The sequence below is a fragment of the Rhipicephalus microplus genome, unplaced genomic scaffold (assembly GCF_043290135.1).
Source record: "Rhipicephalus microplus isolate Deutch F79 unplaced genomic scaffold, USDA_Rmic scaffold_13, whole genome shotgun sequence".
Classification (NCBI taxonomy): domain Eukaryota; kingdom Metazoa; phylum Arthropoda; class Arachnida; order Ixodida; family Ixodidae; genus Rhipicephalus; species Rhipicephalus microplus.
The window spans coordinates 16,803,745-16,829,222 of record NW_027464586.1 but is presented as its reverse complement, the minus strand read 5'-3'; the positions used below and the strand labels follow the sequence as shown (position 1 = coordinate 16,829,222).

General features: G+C 45.2%; 1 protein-coding gene across 1 annotated transcript; it reads right to left on the bottom strand.

The window, feature by feature from the left end:
• Window positions 1–227: 227 nt before the first annotated feature.
• On the bottom strand, window positions 228–25,478 carry LOC142783996 (uncharacterized). Its single transcript, XM_075882610.1, has 3 exons — window positions 25,086–25,478; window positions 1,086–1,255; window positions 228–270 (listed from the first exon to the last, which is right to left on the bottom strand). Exons 1-3 carry the CDS (start codon window positions 25,476–25,478, stop codon window positions 228–230), a joined length of 606 nt encoding a protein of 201 aa, XP_075738725.1.

Below are 25,478 nucleotides of genomic sequence, written 5' to 3'. Positions count from 1 at the left end.
TCAACTTTATTTCACTGTGCGAGTCCAGAAACTGCATCTATCGAACGTACCATGATCCTCCGACTTTCCGTAGCCGAGGGACCAGTTGACCTTATCTACAACAGCTTACATTTCGGTTCTGCAACTGAGGCGACTCCACAACCAGAAATGAACACTTCATAAACACTCTAAACTCACACGCAACAAAGGTTATACCCATTGCACCCTTCGCTGCTTAAAGCAGCAAGCTAAATAACGTCTCGGCTCTCCCGCTCCCCGCCTGCCTCAATCCTAGAAGTGCATGAATGAAACAATGAGGAGAAGTGTGACAAAAGAATCACACAACAGACCTCCCCAGGTATGAATCACCATTTGTGCAAAGTAGAGACAATAGTCCCCAATTATCATGTACATAGCTCGCCAAGTTCACAAAGCAGTGGCAGCTCGCACACGACTTCCAGCTCAAATCAGCCTCAGTCTAATTTAATAGTTGACAGTGTGATAAGTAAAACTAAGCTTTTGTTGTGTTGTGACACACTAAAAAAGACTGCAGTTGACCAAATGTATTAGTCGTCCAGACAGCTGAATAAACGTAGTGCTACTTTTGCATGTACACCACACTGGGACAAAAAGGGAAGCTCGCTTAACTGCTGACAGGTTACCATACCTACGCTGTCGACAACAACCATTCTACTTAAAAACCTACCCTGCACTAGCAGACTTAGTAGAAAAAACTGGAATTAATAAGGAACCACTACACAGAGAAAGCTTCGAAGCTTCCTTTACTGAAGAAAGAAGACTTCATTAGGACTGCAACCGATCACGCCTCAAATTCCATAGTAAAAATGTGTTGTTGGACCAGTAATTGCCAAAACACACAGCATTGTTGTGCACAGTAGCATGTTAAGCAAAAAGGAGCACACCTGTGATATATGCCTCAGCCGTTTGTGTTGTGACCAACTAGAAAATCACAGTAGTTGACTAAATGTATCAGTCATCCATACAGCTGCATAAACGTGGTGCTACTTCTAAATCTACTACATAGAAAGCTGCGTGAAGTCATGTGAAGAAAGAATGGCATCTCTTTGAGGTAGTCGTCCACATACCTGAAGGTGCGAACGACATCCAAATGCGGCAGCTCATCCTTCAGGCGTTGGTCGAAGGCTGCCAAGAATATGTCACTGAGGACCTCATCGTGCTTGGGAAGGTACCATGTGAACGTGTACAGGGTGTTGTGAAAGGTGTCCTTGAGGTTTTCAAAAGACACTCCAGTGGCCTAAAGTTCACGCAAAAAATGCCGGTCGAAAATAAGATCCAGTTTCTGGACTTACGGCTGAGGTTTGCCAAGGAGCACATCTGCTTCAAATACAATCCGCGATTAACGAAAGGCTTGTTGTCTTTTGAAAGCGCGCACTTGAAGTTAGTTAAGAGGGGCATTGTGCTGCCATCTTGTGCGGCAGCCCTCGACAAGTCTTGCCCTTATCTGATATTTGAAAGCTTCGAGAATCAAGTAGCTCGTCTGGGCGCGGCTGTATACCCGGCACAGATTTTAGTTGGTGCTCGCGAAAGCCTTTTTAATAAGTACAACGGCGAGGGTCCAAGCGTCGTAAGAAAGGAGAGGAGGCCAATTTATGTTATGCTGTACTAACATAGTGTTTCCCAGAATGTAAAAAAAGTGACTAACAGGTATGGTGTTGATGTACTCTTTTCAGCGCCTACAAAGTTAGGTCAGATCGGCTCGGAAATGACTAAATAGAAGAAGGCAAAATGCAGAAAAAAGCACGCGAGCTTGTTCATTAGGCATGTATTTGCTGTTATATATCAGATTCATTTGTCGTGTGGGAGGGTGTAAATAGGGCAGACAGGGCGTAGCCTCTACGAACGCTTGCGTGAGCACAGTCTGGCCGTAAAAGGAAAAAATGGTGGTAATTTAGATTATCACTGTAGGACATGCGGATGCACCCCCCGGCTCGAGAGTGCGTCAGTCATAGCTAAGGCACGTGAAAATACCGAAAGGGAGATTATCGAAGCGTACTTTATCAAACAATTAAATGACAAGTGCATAAGCATGCCTTCATTGTCACTTTCGGACAGGCCGAAGTTCTTCCTACATGGTCATGTGCAATGGTGTGGGTAACACCATGAATTGTGTTCTTTTCCATTTCTTTTCTTTTGGTTTGTTCATGAGTGGTCCTGTTTTATTTACCATGCGACACTACGTAATGTTTTTGTAAGGTTCCATGGTTCTATTATATTTTTTTTACTTTCTCGGCGTACTGCTTCTTCGGGTTTGCTTACTTGGGGCTGCTTGGTGTGACTCTGAAATTGTCATTTTCTTGTTTTTTGGTGCTAAGCGCTATTTTAAATGTTTTTAAACGAAAGTCTTTAAAGTACGTTTTCATAAATTTATGCCTTTGATCTTGGTTTCATAAAAATACAAAATATAATAAAAGTGGGTTTTAGAATAAATAAGAGCGCACACCTTGGGAATACCGATTCTGCTGGGTATCAATTTTGTATTTTGCCTTTTCTCGCTTTTGTCATTGAGGTGGCGGTCACGTTTGATTTTATTTGTTTTGGAACGGCTTTGTTTGCTGCATCTTTGGTTTTGTGCGCATCGTGTAAGCGCAGCGTAGCATGCGCATAAATTGGCTTCAAGAAATGACAATAAACAGTTGGTAGTCTGCGCTCTTTCCTGTGTACCTTGTCTTCCTTCAAGTTTGTGCAGAAAATCAACTTTTCTGCATAGCGTGTTCTGCAGGCTTGGCATGTCCTTATTGGTGTCTCCCAGATTTTCTGTGAGTGATATTGCGTGCAGACTAGGCTGCCCTTTCCCGATACTGCAATTTGTGTTTTAGGTTTTCTTACAAACAACACATTGTGTTTAGCAGGCCTGCTTTTTCCAAGTTGGTGTCTCCTGTGTGTGTTGCGAGTGATCGTCCGTGTGTATTAGTGTGGCTTTTCATTGTGGTGTAATTTGCTGTTTATATTTGCTTGCAGACAGTGTGTTCAGCAGGTCTGGTGTTTGCTGTGTGTGCCATGAATGATAGCCCTGGCAGTAACAGATTAACACACTTTCTTGCGATTGCTCAACTTTCGGCCGAAGTTTATTTACACGCAGTTATTAAGAAGACATAAAACGTTTAATCCGATACGAGTTCCCAACAAAGCTCTTAGAGCAGAGCACATGAAATAGCTGCTTTAACGCATTTTCATTAGTCACAGACACTATCAGACACTTGAGTACTGCAAACAGTTGTCAAGGCAGTTTTGAACTAGATTGGGCACGCTTTCTTGTCCGAAAGCTCAGCATATCTATACATTTATTGCGATTTCGACCGTCCTCCTGAATTTTCTGCGATTTACCCTCCTAATCGAACGTTTGTGACCTTATAGTGTGTGTGTGTGTTTTCGCTTCCTCCCGCTCTTTTTTTATCTCTCGTTTCGTTTTTCTTATGTTTCTGTCTGCCTTCGCAAGTGCAGGGTAGCAAACCAGGTACTTGCTTTCTGGTGAACCTCTTTGCCTTTCTCTATACCACCTCTCTCTCTCTCTCTCTCAAGCGGGATTTTACTTTATTACTATATCCAGTTACAGATTTTCCTGTTTGCATCTTTTTGCTCAAATCATTCCATTGCTTTCTATGTTCCCCAAGAGTAACGGCTCTGTGAAAGAACAAAAGTTGCACGGTGGGCTTGTTGGTTATTCATGTTGTTCATGCGCCGTGTATGTGTTCTGTGTTTTCTTCTCTGTCCAGCCCTGGATGCGCTATACCTCGAAAAACAGCTGTTTTTTTTTGCTCCATGGTTCTTATTGGTTTCACTTCCATAATTCTTGAAAATCGAAGGGTTTGTTGTGGCTGTTGCCTTGCATCATCCAAGCATGTAGATCATGTTTTTCTAGATCTGTTTATTGTGTGTTTAATCTGAAAGCGACCTTTAAAACATGATTGTGTTGATACATCATAATGAAGGCACAGTTTTATTTACCTACGGCTTGCTCAGTTTATAATGTAATAGTTCCCATGGTACTTTTACAACCACACAGTACTAACAAAATATACAGGTAACTCATTCTTCAATTCTGCATGCATACATGTAAACATGAAGCCTGCCTACAGCAGGCTTTTTGTTCCTGAAAAATTTGGGGACTAAAAGGCTTGCTCTCGCGCATATCATTCGCGCATATGAATTCACTGTGTTTAGTGTTTCTAGCTACAGACGTAACAAGGCAACGCAATAGTCTCTACCATTTGATTGCGTTTTTGTGGTTTTTTTTTTGCCAATGCACTCACTCTTTGTGAAGAACGTATAGTGTGGAGCTATAGAGGTCTAGTGAAGTCACTCATGATGTTGTTTTTCGTCTCCTGCACTACGGCATTCGTACATTGTCAAGAAAATAAAGAAATAAAAACACTGAGTGGATCTGTATAAAGAAATCACATTCATAGAAAGGTTAATGTGTGAAGAACATAGGCTCGACTGTTGTCTGTATTGTTCATGCTTTTATTGCTTACTCAGCCACGCTAACTAGCCACTGTCAGTCATTATTCAAATAAGTACACAAAGCTGAATAATTTGCCATGTGTGTTATTGGATGTTTCTGCAATTAAGTTCTCTATATTGTCTCAACATTCGCTGTTAAAGATGGTCTTGATGTCTGTATACATCGTTGATGCACTGTGATTAATTCATTGTTGTTGCCACATTCTTACCATCACGTTAGGGCAACATGATAATTCGAATCTTGTTGCTTTGTTAAAAGCGACACATTAGGACAACGTAATTATTTGAAAGTTGCTGCAGCATTTAAAAAATGTGTTATGGCAACGTAATACTATAAACGTTGGTGCAATATAATATTTTACCGTATAACGTTGCCTCCCATTTGTTGCATAGAAACTACTTTGACTCACCGTTCTGCATTACCTGGGGTATTTTCCGTACACTAGCGAGAATACTGAAGTATTACTGGCTACCACTTGCCACCAACGTCCATCGTCACGTCAAGACAAGCCCAGACTGTGAACGACAGAAGACACCGCCGACTAGGCCCGCCAGGTTTATTCAGCCTATCAAGCCACCTAGCCGGCCGTTTCAGCAAACAGCACGGACTTACTGGGGCCGTTCCTGGCGTCGAGTTCCAGAAACAAATGAATCGTCGTAGCTACTGACTACCTCACCCGCTACGCTAAGGCAAGGGCTCTGCCCAGGCAATGCCACCGAGGTAGCAAAGTTCTTCGTGGAGAACATCATCCTGCGTCACGGAGCTCTAGAAGTCCTCATAACAGACTGAGGTGCGGCCTTTACAGCGGACCTAACTCAGGCATTCCTAAGGCGCAGCCGAAATATTTACCGTTGGACCACCACCTTCCACCCACAGACCGATGGCCTCATCAAACGCCTAAATAGGACCATCGCCGATATGCTGGCCATGTGCATCAACGTCGAGCACAAGACGTGGGATGAAATTTTTCTGTACATTATGTTTACGTACAACACCGCCGTACAAAAAACGACGCAGATAACGCCGTACAAGTTGGTCTATGGAAGGAAACGAACAACGACGCTCGGCACCATGCTGCCAAACGTCATTGATGAAGAAAACCTCGACGTCACCGTCTACATTCAGCGCACGGAAGAAGCTTGTCAACTCGCCCTCCTGCGCGTCAAGATTCAGCAGGTGACCGACAGCCGCTGTTACAATCTTCGACGAAGCTGCGAGGGGTACCAGCCCGGTGACCGTGTCTGGGTATGAACGCAGATACGCTGACGTGAAATCAGTGAAAAACTTCTACAACGGTACTTCGGACCGCTCAGATTAGTTCGACGTTTCGGACCACTCGACTACGTGGTTGTTAACCAAGGCATTACGAACTCTCAACGGTGTCATGCTCGATCTGAATTGTCCATGTCGTGTGCCTCAAGCCGATTCATGCGCAAACCTGAGGACTCTATTTTGTTGTTGTTGATGCACTTGGTCGCTTGTACCTATTGTGTATTGTCTTTAATACTGTACCTTCGACTTTTAAAGCATCGGGACAACAACTTTTTCAGAGTGGGGGCATTTCCACATTCATTTCCTCAAGTTCTGTTATCATCCCGTTACACTACGTTCTGCGCAAACTGCACCCATATAGTTCGAAAAGCTTTGAGGCTGTAGTAGTTGATTTTGTCCGGATTACGCCCACTTCGTGAACGTTTCAGATCATTCTGGAACCTACGTCACTACTAGAGATGACGTGAGAACATTAGGTTGGAAGTGTATAAATGCCGACGCGCTTGAACGCTTGTCAGTTGATCATCGGACGACTGTCCGTTCGCCGCTATCAGTACAAGACTTTCGGTTTACCGACGCAGGTTTGTCCATAGACCAGTTTATTATTTGACGCGCAGTCTGCTTCGTTCGTCAACGTCCCGACTACATGACAATATTCGCGATCATGTACAAGAAGCAGTCAGCTTCGTCTGCTGCTCAGTCGGCTAGATTAAGGAGGTAAGATTGTGTCTGATGTGTTACTTGGGCTTTGGTATGTACAAGAAAAGCTGAGAACCTTAAATGCAATACATGTTTTTCCATTTAGTTTCACAAAGAATTGATCGCAAGAACGAGTCTCTCCCAGTATGAGTGTACATGTGGGACGGGACACACGGCAGCATTTACCTAGGAAGCACCTACAGAAAGTGCTAAAGTGCGTAAAGATTAAGTACCGCTTCTGCACTAGCAGTTCGGAAGACATAGTGCAGTTCCTGATAGATAATGAGCATTCGCCTAACAATACCTTCTAAGTAGATATGAGAGATCTTTTTTGCTCAATTCCACATGAACTTTTCTTTGCGTTGAGATGCTGCATTGAAAAAAGTGGCGTCATATCCTTTCAAAATGTGGCTAGCGCAACAGTAGATTACTTTTTAACTTTGTTCGAAGCGTACCTAAGCCGTACTTTATAATTTTCGACAACCACCTTTTTCTGCAGAAACGTGGCGTTTGCATTGAATCCTGCATTGCGCCGCTGCTGTGCAATATATCTTTATGTAGTGTTTACTGGGTACTCGATGAAGCTATTAATCTGGATAGCAATATGAATGTTGCTATGGTATTTCGGTATATGAATGACTTTTTAAGTCTTTTTAACAGACAAGGCTCCTCCACGCATGACGATGATGTTTAAGTATTTCAAGATTCATAGAAAAAACTGGTTTTTACACAAGAACTGCTGCAAGGTGACACCCTGCAATTTTTTATCTTCGTTTAACTTTCCATAGAGGGCAAACATGTTGGCAATATTTTCTTCGCGCCAAGAAAAGGATAATGCTGTATGACTTTTGCCAATCAAAAATAGTCATGCGTGGTATAGCTATGCTCTGCCTGGGATCTAGTCTAAAAAAGTGTGCACGCACACGCAGCAAGCATCATTCGCAAACCAGGTCCATCGACTTGAAGCTGTGAATTTCCCTGACTAGTTATTGAAACCTGTCTCCGAAGCAATTTTGCGGAAAGTAGGAGTGAAGGAACTAGAACTGCCACGAGTAAACAAGGAACCTAAACCGTAAGACCGGCAGTGATTCCTTATGTTCATAAGGTTTTCCAGAGCCTGAAAAGGTTGCAAGACAGAATGGGGTACCTGTCCCCTTTTTCGCGCCCGTAAAACTGCCTCCACTCTGCCCAAAATCTGCTCAGGTGGTGGAGGCGAGCCATCAGGGATAATGCAAGAAAACATGGCACGATGTACGGGATATATGCCAAACGGGTTTTTTCTGCGATTCCCTTTTCTTTTGGCAATTCGTACATCGAGACTACTGGGTGCTGTAATAATGAACGAGTTAGAGAGCATGAAATAAATTGTATGAAGAATGGTTTGGCACCTTTACCTATGCACTGTAAAGCCTGTACCATGTTTTAATGGGTTAAAGATTCTAGGCAGAAGTGAGTATAAAACTGCGCGTGAGTTGATGGAAGCCTATTACATAAAAAGAAAGATGAAAAGTGTATCAGTGAACCGTCGGTGACGTTGTAGTATCGGAGAACAGATTGTCTGATAATTGGATAGCCTAAGACTTCGTGAAGACTGCACATGTCTGTACGTCGTTCCTTAAGGTCGGTTTGCATGCGGTCTACATTAGTTGGAAGTGCCACCTGTGCTTGTCCTCGTGCGTTCCTTAAGTTGTGTTTGTGTTATTTGCGGCCAGAGCATGTCATTAGGCAAGTACCAACTAGACCGACAATCAATAATGTTACAAAACAAAAGCCATGTGTGCTTAGAAGCAGCATTAAAGCTTCTGTTAATTGTGCAGGTTCAAGCAGCCGCACTCCAGCTCATCGGCTCCTTCTGCTGCCCTTCCATCAATTGTTGGTGTTACATCACCTGTTGCTCCAATACCAGCTCCTTTTCCTGGATCTTCTTCCCACAAAACTGAGACAGCAGAAGCGATCAGTACAGACTCCTTGTGTGAGTGCAGCTCAATAGTGGTCTTGGATCTACTGTCCACTGGTGCTTCTGAGCTTTGCATATATAGTAAAATTGGTGACAAGACTTTTTCACTTTTTTCAACTTTTAACCTGCACCAAATTTTGCAATTATCAATGTAACTGAAGCTTCTGAAAAATTTCAGAAGCCAAAGTGCCTGCAATCTTACACAGGCAATATGTTTATTCTTTGCACTTATACCATGTTTAGCTGTGCCTCCGTGTAACATAGGGAGCAAAGTTAGCAGTGTTGTACCTTTATTGTTCATTGTCCTCATTTTTTTCATCTGCACTTCACGCGCAATAGGTGATAGCACTTCTTTTCGGAGGGCTATTTTCAAATAATGATTTATTAAGAATGAATTTATATGGTATGGGTTGAGACTGTAAGCCAGTATTGACGTATTTATTCTTTCTTACTAAAACTTGACGCAGCAAACACAAATCGAAGACGCAAGCACGTAAAGAAAGAAATTTTTAGTGTTCATGTGCTTCTTGAATGAATTGAAGACATTACCTCTAGTCACACACCATGAGACATGCTACAGCCGTGTGCAACCTAAACCATAGGCAAGCAGCAAGCATAGGGGTCCTAATCGCAGAACTAGCTATTTCTCTGGCTGTGACAAGGTCGCTCTATCGGACAATGCATTGCTATACCTTGGCAGTGCCAGCCTAGAGGTGTTTGAAATGCTTCTGAGGATACTTTTACCTTCTTCAGACCGCAAATGTGATGTGTCTATGGAAAATAGGCTCCGTTTATTTCTTATGAAGTTAAAGCTTGGAATTACCTCTTCGTCACTCGCTGTTATCTTCTCTGTAAGACATACATCTGCATTACGGCACTTCAATAGCGTTCTCAAAGCACTCGCTGGGGCAACGGAAAAATTGATTTTTCACCCTCCATCATTATAAATTCAGGCCACGGCGCCAGACAGTTTTAAGCTGCTTTATCTTGACTGTATTATTATCAGTGACTGCACAGAAATACGCACAGAGCAACCACCAACTGGTCAGCAAGAACGAGTCTTCTACTCAAATTACAAAGGAGCATATACGCTTAAGTTTTTAGTGGTCATCACACCAGGAGAAATGATTTGATATGTGGGGTTTAACGTCCCAAAACCACCATATGATTATGAGAGACGCCGTAGTGGAAGGCTCCGGAAATTTCGACCACCTGGGATTCTTTACCATGCACCCAAGTCTGAGCACACGGGCCTACAACATTTCCGCCCTCATCGGAAACGCAGCCACTACAGCCGGGATTCGATCCCGCGACCTGCGGGTCGGCAGCCGAGTACCTTAGCCACTCGACCACCGTGGTAGGGCAGGAGGAATGATTTTATTTTGTTGAAAAGCCTACGATGGTAGACTGTCTCGCGCCCACATTGCCATCGATTTCGATTTTTATGAATATTGGTAAATCTGGTGATATAAGTCTTGCTGATAAGAAATTTCCAGGCATCCAAACAGTTTTATGGAACCAGAATGCGGTTTCGGTTATGCCTCCGTTTCTGCATGCCTCTCAGGTCTCCCCAGAATAGGTTAGGGAAACAAGCAGTATTGCTCAAGTGCGGATACATCTCGACCGAAAGATTCAGCGGTATAATAATGCCACGTTCTATTTCCCAAGTTTTTGTTATCGTCCCAAAACACCACACGATTTTCAGCGCAAACCGTGCCTGCAGTTTTCGAGAAGGTTCCGGACTGTAGTAGATCATTTCGATAAGATCACGCCCACTGTGAAAACGGTACAGATTGTTCTGGAACCTACGCCACCGCCAGCGATAACGCTAGAACATTCGACGGCAAGAGTATAAATGCCGACGCACTTCACCGCTTGTCAGTTGTTGATCGAAGGCCGACGCTCCGTTCGCCGCTATCAGTCCGAGACAGCTATCTGTGCGAGACTGCTGCTGTAATTAGACTTTCCGTTTACCGGGCACAGGTTCGCCCAAATAAACAGTTAAATCCCCACACGAAGTATCCTGTCTTCGGCCACGTCACGACCCCGTGACATCTGGTGGAGGTGCTGCTTCGTTCATGTACCGGACGCCCCCTTCAAGCCGTGAACCCAGCCCACGTCGCGGAGAAGACACCGACGCCAACCAGGAGCAGCGAACAAGCCGCCGACAGCAAGGGCTACTACCGGAGTACGGGCTTCTACAAGACAAGGGGCGGAAGACCAAGGCCATGACCGCGACTGCGGCGACAATGACAACCGCAGCGTCCCAGCCCACAATGGTCATGCATCAACCCAGGGAACCACCAATTTTCCATGGGTCATCGTTCGAAGACCCGGAGTCCTGGCTGGAAACATACGACCGTGTAGCCGCCCTCAACCACTGGGACCATGACGAAAAGCTGCGTCGTGTGTTCTTCTATTTGGAAGACACCGCAAAGACCTGGCTCGAAAATCGAGAGTCCACGCTCCGAACGTGGGATGTTTTCTGCGGCGCATTCCTTCAAACCTTCGCGAGCGTCGCCCGCAAAGAAAGGGCCGCTGCTTTATTAGAGACCCGGGTTCAGCTACCAAATGAAAATGTCGCCATTTTCACAGAAGAAATGACCCGACTATTCCGTCACGCGGACCCAGACATGTCTGAGGAGAAAAAAGTTCGTTTCCTCATGCGAGGGGTCAAACAGGAGCTCTTCGCGGGACTGGTGAGAAACCCACCGAAAACCGTCCAAGAATTTGTAGCCGAAGCGACCACTATCGAAAAGACCCTCGACATGCGCACCACACAGTATAATCGTCGCCTGACTGCAGAGTGTGCTGCTGCTCAAGCCAGTAACTCCGGAGACCTGCGTGAAACTATCCGAGCGATCCTGCGGGAAGAGCTGCGCAAGCTTTTGCCTTCGGCACAGCCTCAAGTGCATTCAATCGCCGACATTGTGCGAGAAGAAGTTCGGCCATCGCTTCAAATTCCCCACGCACCGCTGCCCGAGCCGGAAGCTATGAGCTACGCCACTGCACTGCGCCACAACGCTCCTCCCCGTCCACGCCAAAACGCCGCCCCATCACACTTCCGTCGACAGACGCCACCGCCGCCACCACCGACGTCATACCGTTCGCCAGCGGCCAAGCGCAGTGCACCGAGGAAGACTGACGTCTGGCGCACCCCTGACCATCGCCCGCTCTGCTACCACTGCGGCGAGGCCGGACACACATACCGCCGTTGCCAGTACCGACAGATGGGACTGCGTGGCTTCGCCGTCAATGCACCGCGTCCACAGCCAGGAGAACGACCACGTCACTTCGCCAACTACCTGCCAGGAACTCGGTGGACACCAAGAAGCCCTTCGCGTTCGCCGTCGCCCAGCCGCCGCACGTCACCGCACAACCGGCAGTACTCTGGCCCAACGCGGGGCCGGTCTCCTAGCCCGTATCCGGGCAACTAAGGGCAGCAACTGGTGGAGGTGCGGTTGCTGTGCGACGAACTACCGAAGATCCTCCGACGACGACGACGCCGCGACGGAGCTTTCCGAACACAACGCCAAACAGGCAAAGCCCTGACGTCGAAAGCTCACTTACCGAAGGTGGCCTGACGACGCAACATGGAAGCAGCGGAACAAGCCGACGCAGCCGTGACCCGACGCCACGCCCTAACTGTAATGCGAGACTGCGAACTAGCGACCTCGACGTTCTTATCGACGGCCACAGTGTGACCGCTCTCGTCGATACTGGAGCCAACTATTCTGTCATCAGTGGGTCGTTCGCCGCGAAGTTAAAGAAAGTTAAGACAGCTTGGAAAGGCCCTGAAATCCGCACAGCAGGAGGTCATCTCGTAACGCCTGCAGGAATCTGCACAGCGAGAATCACCATTAACGGCCGTATTTATCCTACAGACTTCGTAGTCCTACAGCGTTGCTCGAGAGATGTCATCCTTGGCATGGACTTCTTATGCCTCCATGGTGCTGTCATCAACCTAAAAACAAAGTCGATAACGTTATCCACAGAAGAAGCACTACCGCCGCGCACGCCGTCAGGACACCATGCCTTGAATGTGCTGGAAGAACAAGTCACCATTCCGCCTCGCTCAAGCGTCATTATTTCAGTCGGCGCTCCTAAATCACCTCACTTGGAAGGCGTCGTTGAAGGCAGTCAGCATCTGTTGGTCACCCGAAATATTTGCGCCGGAAGAGGAATTGCAGAGCTGCGGGGAGGTAAAGCAACGGTTATGCTCACGAATTTCACCAATGAGTACAAACGTGTGAACAAAGGAACAACGGTTGCATACATCGAGAAATTGTCGAAGCCACCAGTGCTTTCGCCCTCGCCGATTCTGCGGAACCTGCTCAGAGGAACCAAGCCCCTCCCATAGCTTTCGACGTCAATCCCAGACTTCCGAACGATAAGCAAGAACAGCTCAAGGCCCTGCTCCTGCAATACGAAGATTGCTTTTCGTCGTCATCGAAAATTCGGCAGACCCCAATCACGAAACTTCGCATCATAACCGTTGAAAATGCCAGACCACTCCGTCAGAGTCCATACAGAGTTTCGACGCGAGAACGTGAGGCCATGAAGAGACAAGTTGGTGAAATGCTGCGGGATGACATTATCCAGCCGTCCAAGAGTCCATGGGCATCCCCCGTGGTGTTAGTGAAAAAAAAGGATGGGACCCTACGTTTCTGCGTCGATTATTGCCGCCTGAACAAAATCACAATAAAGGACGTGTAGCCTCTCCCACGAATAGACGACGCACTTGATCGGCTCCATAAAGCCAAGTACTTTTTGTCAATAGACCTCTAGACTGGCTATGGGCAAATCGAAGTCGACAAAAGAGACCGAGAGAAGACGGCGTTTATAACACCGGACGGCCTCTTCGAGTTTAAGGTGATGCCCTTCGGCCTTTGCTCAGCGCCTGCAACTTTTCAACGCGTTATGGATACAGTACTGGCAGGATTGAAGTGGCAGACTTGCCTTGTGTACTTGGACGACGTCGTCGTGTTTTCGTCGAGTTTCGACGAACATCTTCGGCGCCTTGAAGCTGTACTTCAAGCCATCAAGACTTGCGGACTCACACTGAAGCCAGAAAAGTGCAGCAGATTTGCGTATGAGGAGCTCTTGTTTCTGGGGCACGTTATCAGCAATCTGGAGTTCGTCCCGATCCACGGAAAACAGCCGCCATCGCCGACTTCCCGCCGCCCATTGACAAGAAAGCTGTGCGCCGTCTTCTGGGCCTGTGTGCCTATTATAGGCGGTTCGTGAAAAACTTCGCCCGCATCGCCGATCCTCTCACTAACCTTACCAAGGCCGACGTGGAGTTCATGTGGGAAACGCCGCAGGAACACGCTTTCCAGGAGCTTAAACATCGCCTCCAGACGCCTCCGTTACTTGCCCATTTCGACGAATTCGCCGAGACGGAAATACATACTGACGCAAGCAGCGTAGGTCTTGGCGCCGTTCTTGTGCAGAGGGCTGACGGACTTGAGAGGGTTATTAGTTACGCCAGCCGATCGCTATCCAAAGCAGAAGCAAATTATTCCACAACAAAAAAGGAGTGCCTCGCCATCATCTGGGCTACGTCGAAATTTCGCCCCTACCTCTACGGCAGGCCCTTCAAAGTTGTGAGCGATCACCACGCATTCTGTTGGCTAGCCACCTTGAAGGACTCTTCAGGTCGCCTCGCACGATGGAGCCTGAGACTTCAAGAATATGACATTACTGTCATTTGCAAGTCCGGCAAAAAACACTTTGACGCCGACTGTCTCTCTCGTGCGCCTGTCGACCAACCGCTACCCGACGACCCGGATGACGACTACTTCTTAGGAACGATAACTACCGACGACTTCGCTGAACGACAAAGGGCCGACCCAGAACTTAAGGCCCTAATAGAATACCTCGAAGGCAGGACCACCGAAGTCCCGAAGGTATTCAAGCGCGCACTTGCGTCGTTCTTTCTACGAAATGGTCTTCTACAAAAGAAAAACTTTTCACCGCTTCGAGCTAAGTACCTCCATGTGGTGCCTTCAGCTCTGCGACCAGAACTCCTGCAGGCCCTGCACTACGACCCGACGGCAGGGCACCTCGGTGTTTCTCGCACGCACGCGAGGATACAAGAAAGGTTCTACTGGCCACGTCTTACCACCGACGTCACTCGTTATGTGAGAGCATGCCAGGACTGTCAGCGACGCAAAACACCGCCGACAAGGCCAGCGGGACTTCTGCAGCCAATTGATCCACCTTGCTGACCTTTCCAGCAGATTGGTATGGACCTACTGGGGCCGTTCCTGACGTCGGATTTCGGAAACAAGTGGATCGTGGTAGCTACCGACTACCTCACCGGCTACGCCGAGACAGAAGCCCTGCCAGAAGGTAGTGCATCCGAGGTAGCTAAGTTCTTCGTCGAAAATGTCGTCCTACGTCACGGCGCCCCGGAGGTCCTCATCACCGACAGAGGAATGGCATTCACAGCCGACTTAACTCAAGCGATCTTGGCATACAGCCAAACAAACCACCGCCGGACGACAGCATACCACCCACAGACCGACGGCCTCACCGAGCGGTTTAACAAGACGATCGCCGACATGCTTTCAATGTACGTCGATGTCGAACACAAGACGTGGGACGCCATTCTTTCGTATGTGACCTTCGCATACAACACGGTGGTGCAGGAGACGACGCAGATATCTCCATACAAATTCGTCTACGGAAGGAGCCCGGCAACGACGCTCGATGCCATGTTACCCAACGTCACCGACGAAGAAAACCTCGATGTGAGCGAGTACCTCCAAAGCGCCGACGAAGCCCGACAACTTGCGCGTGCCCGTATCAAGAATCAACAGACGACCGACAGCCACCGTTACAACCTTCGACGACGCTTCGTGGAATACCAGCCCGGTGAACGTGTTTGGGTGTGGACGCCAATACGCCGACGGGGACTAAGTGAAAAGCTTCTGAGACGGTACTTCGAACGGTACAGGGTGGTTCGACGTCTCGGCCCACTTGATTACGAGGTTGTCCCCGATGGTATCACGAACTCTCAACGACGCCGATCGCGACCTGAAGTCGTCCATGTCGCGCGCCTCAAGCCGTTTCATGCGCGTTAACAAACTGAACCAGTGTTTTTTTGTATTATTGTATCGTAACTTATTCATTGTACTTTCTTGCATTATTATAGTACTTTCATCTTTAGTTAAAGCATCGGGACGATGCCTTTTTTTTCAGAGGGGGGCAATGCCACGTTCTATTTCTCAAGGTTTTGTTATCGTCCCAAAACACCACACGATTCTCAGCGCAAACCGCGCCTGCAGTTTTCGAGAAGGTTCCGGACTGTAGTAGATCATTTCAATAAGATCACGCCCACTGTGGGAACGGTACAGATTGTTGTGGAACCTACGCCACCGCCAGCGATAACGCTAGAACATTCGACGGCAAGAGTATAAATGCCGACGCGCTTCGCCGCTTGTCAGTTGTTGATCGAAGGCCGACGCTCCGTTCGCCGCTATCAGTCCGAGACTGCTATCTGTGCGAGACTGCTGCTGTAATTAGACTTTCCGTTTACCGGGCACAGGTTCGCCCAAATAAACAGTTAAATCCCCACACGAAGTCTCCTGTCTTCGGCCACGTCACGACCCCGTGACAATATATACAATGTATTGAACAATAAGGTACTGACTAATCTTATCCCATGCATGAGTAATATCTTTTGTCTGCTGTGTGCAAGCTAACTTATATATCGCAACAATTAGGCGCAAAGAACGACCACAGTCATCTGTCATGGTTGCACCGTTAACCATCACACTAATTGGCGTAAATGAAATGTTGCTCTAATTGCTTCAAAAGAGAATAATCTATGCTGCTCTAACCAGTATTTTTGTGAGTAATTACTCAAACCTTCTCCAAAATAACACTGAGAGTATGATAATGACGAACTTTTACTGTTTTTCCAGCTCATAACTCCTGAATAAACTGAAAATATTGTGTTCACTATCATTTCAGTGTGTTACTAGTGAGCAGCGCTATCGGCTTTGATCTCATTCGTGCGACGAGAGTCGGCATACTAAGAGGTATTGCACTTGGCTGTTTTTTTCTCATCTAGACATGCAAGCTAATGTGGTGAATTGCGAAAATAGGACGATTGCACTGATACAAATTTTATACTGTCTATTTAGCAAATATTATTTGACATTGTGGTTACATATAACGTGTGTTGCTCAGCCTTCCCGTTTTTATTTGATTTCTGCACCTAAGTCTAGTATTTTGATCTTTAGCTCGTTCTACAGCATGTTTTAAAAACCTAGATGTCATTCTTTACAACACAAAATATACTGTGAATGTTGTCTGGTAAACGTCTTTCATAATATATTTTTATAATTAAGAGATGCTTGGACAATGCTCTTAACTTCAGTTATTTTATGGAAAATTTATTATCTGCTCCTAAACATTGATAACTGCTCCAAACAACCAATTTTTCTTGTGGAGAAGTCTGCTTCATGAAGTACAAAAACACTTTCAATACTGCTTTGGCCTCACTCTAGAATACAAAATAACAAAGTGAACGAATTATGGGGGAGCATCGGTACTCCTTCATAGTGCACCTACACAAGCAATGAAGAATTTTTAATGTGGGTGTTGTTTCCACAAACTTGTCTTCTATGTTTTCTGTTTAGGTAATGAGCTTTTGTTCCTTGATGTGTTGTCACTTGAGTTTGAACTTGTCTAGAGGAGCATCTTTTGGAGCCTTGCAAGTACATGCTTGGTTAACAGAAGGAAAGAACTTGTTTTTCTCGTTACAAACTTAGAAAACTGCGTTGAGCTGTGTGTATGCGTTTGGTCGATGATGATTGTGGATTTTTTCGGGGCGAGAAGATCACGTATGGCCAAAGATTACCAGGCCAGCGTTACCGACTTAGGTCAGCAGTATACAGCGAACATGTGTGAATTATTTAGTTTCCTGTGTTAACTTGTCGCTTCGTTTTGTATACATGTAAAATACTGTTTCCTACTTTCATTTATGTAATCGTGTTTTAATGATACTTCTTAACTGATACTACTATGAGGCACTTATATTTTTGAGTATGTGGATATGATTCTCAACCTCATTCAGATTTACTAGTTTTAGTTCAAAATAAGGGGTGTTTTAGGAAACAGCAGCTTATTGTTTAGCCTAATAGCTGTAAAATAAACGCCCTTCTACTTCAGCTGCTCATATACTGCATGGACTTGTAAATAACTAGCGTACTCAGTGTAGACACACATAGAACACTAGAGCTAGCGAGTAAAAGCCACGTTAATTATTTTTCATTTTTAGCAATGTAAAGTTATATCACTTTGTAGTTGAATTCATATGCAGTTTCATTGCTTGCAAAATAAAAGAGAGAAACTTGAAACGCTTTCTTTCAGTATGTTTTGTGATAAAGATGTAGTCGTAAAAACAAATCTCTGAGTATATACTTTATTTCGCTGACACTGAAGCAGGTAGACGATTTGTGAAATAATTTTCATGTGCTGGGATGCTCTCGTGAAGAAAGATGTCATCTCTGCAAACTTCAACAGCAACACTTTGTCTGCTCGAGTATCCATAAAAAAAGACTTGCGTACAGTCAACAGATACATTAATATCTGCACTTTAGTGAAATATTTATGCGTTTTCTTCAGTGTTCTGTTGCTGCGGACCCTGGATGTAGTCAAGGATACTCTCTCCTGAGCTGCAGAACTTGTATTTTTTCTTCCACTTGTGTGGACACTTGATTGCTAAAAGCAAGTTTTTCTAGAGAGGCAACAAATATGGTCAAGGCGGCCACACAGTGAAGGCTGATCTCGGTGAATGATCAAACCTATCTCAAAAAGGACAACAACTTATCTCTAAACCAGGTACTACAAGAGCTGAATGGTTACTGTTGCTTTTCACTGGTGGTGACAAATAATTCTAGCTTGCAAAATATCCCTCCCCCAGTTTAGTGAAGATCGCATCATCCTAAACGCAACTGGCCCATGCTAAAGTTAAGTGTTAGCGTTGTGACATCGCACTGTTTATTTTTCTTCAGACGTTTTTCCTTTGAAGCGTTTGTTCAGTGTAAAATGCTGAGCACTTGAATTTTAGTATGGCGCCACCTTCCAAAATTCAACGCCTTGTAGGTGCTTAATTTCTAACCAAGCCAGGGGGTTCTGTACAAAACCCTACAGTCGAAAAAATAAAACAAAAAACTGTAAACTTGGCATTCTAGAATTGAAGTACACCGTACTAAAACAAAAATAAAAGAGTACTTGGCTTGTTCTGTCACTGTATAACCCTGTGTGTTCCACTAGAAAAACTTGAAACTTTGTACGCACCACATGCCGTGGCCCTCGTAAAAAATGGCCTTGAGTTCAGGATGGCCTTACCAACCCCCTTGCTGCTTTGTTTGTCGTGAAGTATTGTGTTGCTTGTGGTACTGCTTAATCACAACTTCTTTTCTTTGTGACACTTAAATAAGTGTAACATACCTAATGCTGGAAGCATCAAGAATAAACTTGAAGAGCACTAATGTCCTCTGTCACTATTGTTTCCAAACCTTACGTAGCTTGACTGGCTAATGATGGCTTTACATAGGTATGGTAGTGACTCACAGACAGCATTTCTCTTGTAAAGCTCCTGTTCTTGCGTCATGAGTTGTGCATAGTCTTTTCCTGCTACATGTAGCTTCGGTAGGTGCCTGACATCTGCAGCACATGTGAAGCCTTGCAAGGCACTCGAAGTAGCCGAGTAACTTTTAAAATCTGCAAAACCCACCTGCTTTCTTCTGTTTGAATGCAGATTACGTCTCCCTCACATCTTGTTATCTCTTTCAGTCTCTCCGTAAATGTAAATAGTACCCGGGAGGTACATCAATGCATAAAAAGGGGACAGCTGTGTAGGCTGTTTGTTACCCACAAAGGTGCTCTTGTAGGCTTGGAGCAATAGTGACAATATTCACTGCATATCAAGCAATATCCAATCACTACTCTCAGCACAGAACCACATAAAAGAATTTGACAACTATATAAAGAAAGCGCGCATTACCAGATCGCTATATTTGCGAGAATGACATGAGATCACAGGTGTTTCATTCAAACAATATTAACAGCACACATGCAATGAAACACTCATACAACGAGGGCATCATACTTCCAAACAGTTCGTCGACGCTGGCGTTGTCATTATGCTGTGGCTTTCCTCGTGGTTTTCTGCAGGCACGTGGTGCACTTGTGCAAGATTTATGTTCAAATTCATTCAAATACTAAAACTGCAGTGCAATATTTGTAATCGTCCAGGCTACCATAACCGCACAAGCACTTGCCACGTTTATTTGTTCAGGGTTCACTCGTCTACTGCAAATCAGGGTTATAGAACAGCAAGCAGCTTAGAAAAAATGAGAAATCAAACAAAATAACCCAATGTAATGTCGGCCCGCACAAAGACTGAATGGCGGCAACGGTCAATTAATGCATTTCTTAAGCCTGTTTCTACCACAGATGCAACAAAGCATGTTTTAGCAACATTGTCGTGTTAACTTATTTTGAGGCAAATATCGTTTGCGTGCCTGCTTTACTCTGACAGGCGTTTTGCAGTGATTGCAGTCTCGAGTCGTCGAAGCCTTCGACAGGCTTGAAGCGGCAATGCACAATTCGTGACATCGCGCGTAGCTTGTGCTCTGTGTGAAGGTGCTGGAGACTGAAAAAAATTGCCCGCAGCTTCCCTCGGGGGAACACTGAGGAGGATGCGGAGCATATAATTGGTTAACGGGGTGTTAAAGTGCGACTTACTTGGGTCGATGGCTAAATTGGTTAACGTGGTTGTGAAATGGGGTGTTAAATTGCGACTTACTTGGGTCGATGGCTAAATTGGTTAACATGGTTGTAGGAGGGGGTGTTAAATGAGTGAACACGTACACACGTATGCGAAAGGACGGCGCTGGTCGAAGGGACGTCGATCATTGTGTTTGTGGATTCGTTGGAATTCATTTCACCGCGACCTTGGACGTCGACGCGCCGTACAAACCAACCGACGAGCGGCAACTGAGCGAGCGAGCGCCGACCTTGAGTATATATACAGCGCTACGGCGCATGCACTGTCAGCTGTTGAATGTTCTCGAAGGAGAAGCGCGCGCGCGGCACACATGGCGACGGCGCGACGGCGCATGCGCTGTCAGCTGTCGAATGTTCTCGAAGGAGAAGCGCGCGTGGCACAGATGGTGGGCGACGGCGCGACGGCGCATGCGCGCGCGTCAGCTGTCGAATGTTCGAGAAGCGGTGCGGACGGCGCACTACAAGGCGAGTGTATAAGATGCTTCCGCATCTAAAAGTTCCTGAGCAAACACAGGTATGTAGCTGCATGGTTCAACCTTGATGGGATCCGTCACTTTGTGAGTAGACGGGACGTCGGAGACGATCGCAAGCTCCAGCATAAAAAAGGCTCGAAGGCCGCCCACGCGCGGAAGAGCGCCTGTGTGATTGGTAACATCTCCGTTGGTGGGGCGGATGTCAGCGCACCGGTGGGACCGCCCGACGGTTGTTGGTTCCCTATACTTTGACACAAAAATTTTGGTTTGTCAGTCGGTCGACGTGTCTGCATGTCACCCTGAGTGGCTAAAATTTGACCACATTGGCAATGTGCACCAATATTGGTCTGGTTTTGGCGTTCTTACTTGTGCGTATGCTTGACTAAAAATAAATGCTGCGTGTATCTGGGCAAAACCTCAACGCGTCAATATCTGTGGCATGTTTCTTTATGCATAAGTAATCCTAAAGAATTAACTGTTATTTACGCTGCACTGACATTGTAACGCTATTCACTTTCAGCGCTTCGTCCAGACGATACGGTGATGGCAGCCACTCGTCGCTTTGCAATCTACAAATTGTGACCTCCGAGATTGAGCGCACGCGCCGCAGGCTTGCTATATCGGATGCCAGTCTTTTATTATCCAGGATTACTGCCTGATGGCACTCCTATTACGCAGCGCCTCCAAAATCCCAGTCACTGCTTTTCTCGCCCATAACACGAAATAAACGTTTTAGTCACTCCTTTCAGGTGCAAGACTATCGTCTTTAGATGACATTTGAAGTGAAACATGCAGATACAGGGCCGATTTTTTCTCTAGCTGAAACTTCGAAGTTTCTAACGTTCAGCACACGTCGCACTATGAAATCTTTTAGATCTTTATTCATTTTTATTTATTCAGAGAATACTGCGGTCGAATGACTAAGCAGGGGGGGGGGGGGCATAATAAAGAGTGATTCACAATCTAACTTTAAGAAAATGAAAGTTCAAGGAATAAAAACATGTTTGGGCAGTAAAACAAAGGATAACATTTGAACAAAGTTAAATGGCAGCAAGAAATTGAAAATTGCAACAAGAGAATGCAGATCAGATACAACGTGAGTCATTCTGAGATCTTGAGTTGTGCAGTTTAAGATGGAAAGATACATAGTTATTGAAGTCAGGATTTTCGTGATCACTGAATGCTTCAAAAGGTAATGCGTTCCAATCATTGATCGTGCAAGGAAAGAACGAGTACATGAAAACATTAGTACGTGCGAAGTAAGGTTCAAAAGTGTAACTGTGCGTATGTAGAGTTTGCCTTGAGATTCGATTTTTGATATAGGTTTCTGGACTAATGTTAAATTTACGGAAATTAAGTGAGTGTAGAAATTTCAGCCGGGCAACAGCTCTTCGGTATTGTGAAGTCGCGATATCATTATTAGCCATGATCGTTGTTGGCGAGTCATTTCTGTGGCAGGCATTATATATAGAGCGAACCGCTTTTCGCTGCACCATCTCAAGCTTCTTAACATCTTTCTTTATATGTAGGTCCCAAACGACACTAGCATAATCTAACTTTGGTCTTATAAAGGCATATCTGGTCATTCGGAGCAGTAATCGTTTTAAAAAGTATGCAGTTATCTGCAAAAAGCTTTATGTGGACTTGTGATGTGTCTGTGGATTTAACAATGTCATTTATATACACTAGAAAGAGAATAGGTCCCAAAACACTTCTTTGAGGAACTTCGGATGATACTGGTAGAATACCAGACATGCTGTCTTTTACTATAACATACTGCTTGCAATTGTGAAGGTAAGAATGGATCCAGTCAATGAGGTTAACAGGTAGACCTAGAACATGTAATTTAGAAATGAGATTGCTATGCGTGACAAGATCGAAGGGTTTACTGAAACGTAAAAAAAGTAGCATCAATTTGATTCCCCGTATCAAGCGACGACGTAATTTCAAATTGTTTTGACTAGCTGCGTTGTGGTCAATAATTTTTTTCTGAATCCGTGCTGCAATGGCGACAGCAGGCGGTTTCTTCAAGAAATGTTGTGATGTAATGTGCAACTATGTGTTCTAATAGCTTACATAACGTACACGTTAAGACAATAGGCCTATAGTTTGCAATGTTTAGACGATCCCCTTTCTTAAACACTGGTACTACACGCGCCATGCGCCAGTCATCAGGAATGAAGAAATTTTCAAAGGAGAGGTGAAAAACGTTTATTAAAATATGCGCAATGGGTTCGGCATAATTGCACAAGATTGTGTTAGGGATATTGTGTGGACCAGCTGAAGATTTAGTTTTCAGCTTAAGCAGCAAAGAAAATATACCCTCATAAGTTATGAACTCGGGAGACTTTACTGGAAGAAGGATGTCATGTGGTAATTCATGTTGGGGAGCAGAAAATACGGAGCAGAAGTATCTGTTAAACTGGTCAGAGATAACCTACGCATCACTCACAATGGAACCATCAACTGTTATTTGACTGGGCGTAGCATCCGTTTGCTCTAAATATCGCCAGAATGTTTCAGAGCTTTTTGTCGAAAATTCAAGTAAATAATGAGTGAAATACCTAATTTTCACGTCGGAGAGTTCGAAAGCAAGGCTGACTTTTAATTGAGATATCTCACTAACTGGTTTTTTATGTTTTTTGGCTTGTTTTAGCCTACGCTGTAAATGAAGGATTTCTCTTGTCATCCATGGGTTATTTTTTTGTACGAACATATTTGGAGGGGACAAATTTTTCAATGCAATAATGAATAGTTTCTTTCAGAGCATCCCAGAGTTGTGACGCAGCCCGGCACGTTATCACGAAATTCCCACAAACAGTCAAGTATTGCAAGGTCATCGGCTTTAGCAAAATCTTTTATTACCTTTTTTTCCTTGTTTTTCGTGTGACTTCGCATCATCAAGCGGAAAGAAGAAGTACACCTCCTTGTGGTCCAACGCACCATCGACCACATTCACAGAGCATGTACAAATAGCATTACTAATAAAAATAAATCTATTACTACATGGCCACTTCCCGCTTCTCTGGTGTACGCGGTAACAGTTTGTTTTAGATCACACATAATCATAATATACACAAGAGGGTTTATGTCCGCATCGAAAAAGGAAACGGAGTCACGCCAATCAATGCAAGGAATAATAACATCACCGGCGAGTATCACCCTGTTTTTCGAAAACGCAGCGATAGAATCACACAGTTTGTAAATGTATTCAGGGGAAGCCGACGGGGGCCTATACACAGCACACACGATAAAGATATGGTTCCAGCAGTTTACTCTGAGGAACAAACTTTCATGACCATCAATTTGGTTTATAACAACACGTGTCAATGAATGCCGTAGAACAATGGCTACGCCGCCGCTCCTACTTGGCCGTTCACAATGAAAAATGCTATAGTTTGGCGGTATTAAAACAGAATCACAAACGTGGTCGATTAACCAGGTTTCCGTGATTACTGTTATGCGTGGATCATGTTCAAGAAGTAACAGTTGAAGTTCGTCAGTTTTATTTACAGGGCTCTGAGCATTAAAATTTCGTATCCTTATGTGTTTTGTCTCTGTACGCGTTTTACGTCAACGAGCGGCGTCGCGCTGCTTTGGAAGTGCTACACGCTGATTTCTGGCATCAGCCCATACAAAGATGGTGTCATCAATTTCCAACTTATCATGCAAAAGAGATAAGCGCTTCTTATTCACTCGGTCAACTTTGGCGCTATCCCAAAGAAGCTTGCGCACGCGCAGTGCTTCATGACTGTAGTCATTTTTAATAAAAATGTTTGTCCCTTTAGGTTTGTGTGTATCTTGAATGACAGCCTGCTTTTCATTAAAGTCTTGAAAAGAAGCTATTACTGGGCGTAGGCCAGCGCAGCGGCCAAAACGGTAAATACGGTCTATAGACTCGCATTTAACTCCAAGTTTTTTCTCAAAAAAGTCTCCAACAACACTTTTTCTTAATGATGCCTCGTTTTCCCCGCTATTTTCCAAAATGCCCTGAACGGTTATGTTTGACCTTCGACGGCAATCTTCAAGATCAACAAGTTTTCTGCTTTGCAAGGCCAATAATATTGAAGGCATAATGACGATGATTGAAGCGCTGTCATTAGCGGCAAGCTTTCCTTTGGTTTTTTCATAAGCTTCTCTGGTGATTCTAAACGTGAGTCAAGATCACGAATGATATGTACACACTCGCTGAAATTATTTTTCATTTCAGTAACCTCGGCGTGACTATCGGCCTGACCCTTCAGTACATTCTGTAAAATATCAGCTGTAGAGTGACCCGAGTTGCTTTCAACATCGCCACAAGTCACAATTCCAAGAGCTACGTAACATTAATAAGCAAAACCAATAAAAACAACTCCTCTCCACTCCTAATTGTAGAGAATGAACAACTAACCTGCACAGCGAGAACAAACTTTTTGGTTAGCGGCATGGTAGCAGCCGTTTCGCCGTGCTTACTGGTGAAGTAGTTCTGTGGTAGTGCTTTTATACTGTCCGTGGCGCATGACGTCACGGACATGCGCAGATCCTGAAGAGGGGTGTCCAACATGCCTGGCGTGAATGTTGATCTTGATTGCGGCCGTGTGTCTGCGCTTGCGTTGGTCGCCCTGGGTCCAAGGCACACGTTGCAAGAAGTTCGTATGCCGGTTATCGCTAGCAGGAAAACCTGCACAGCAAGAACAAACTTCTTGGTTAGCGGCATGGTCACAGCCGTTTGGCCGTGCCCACTGGTGAAGTAGCTCTGTGGTAGTACTTTTATACTGTCCGTGGCACATGATGTCATGAACAT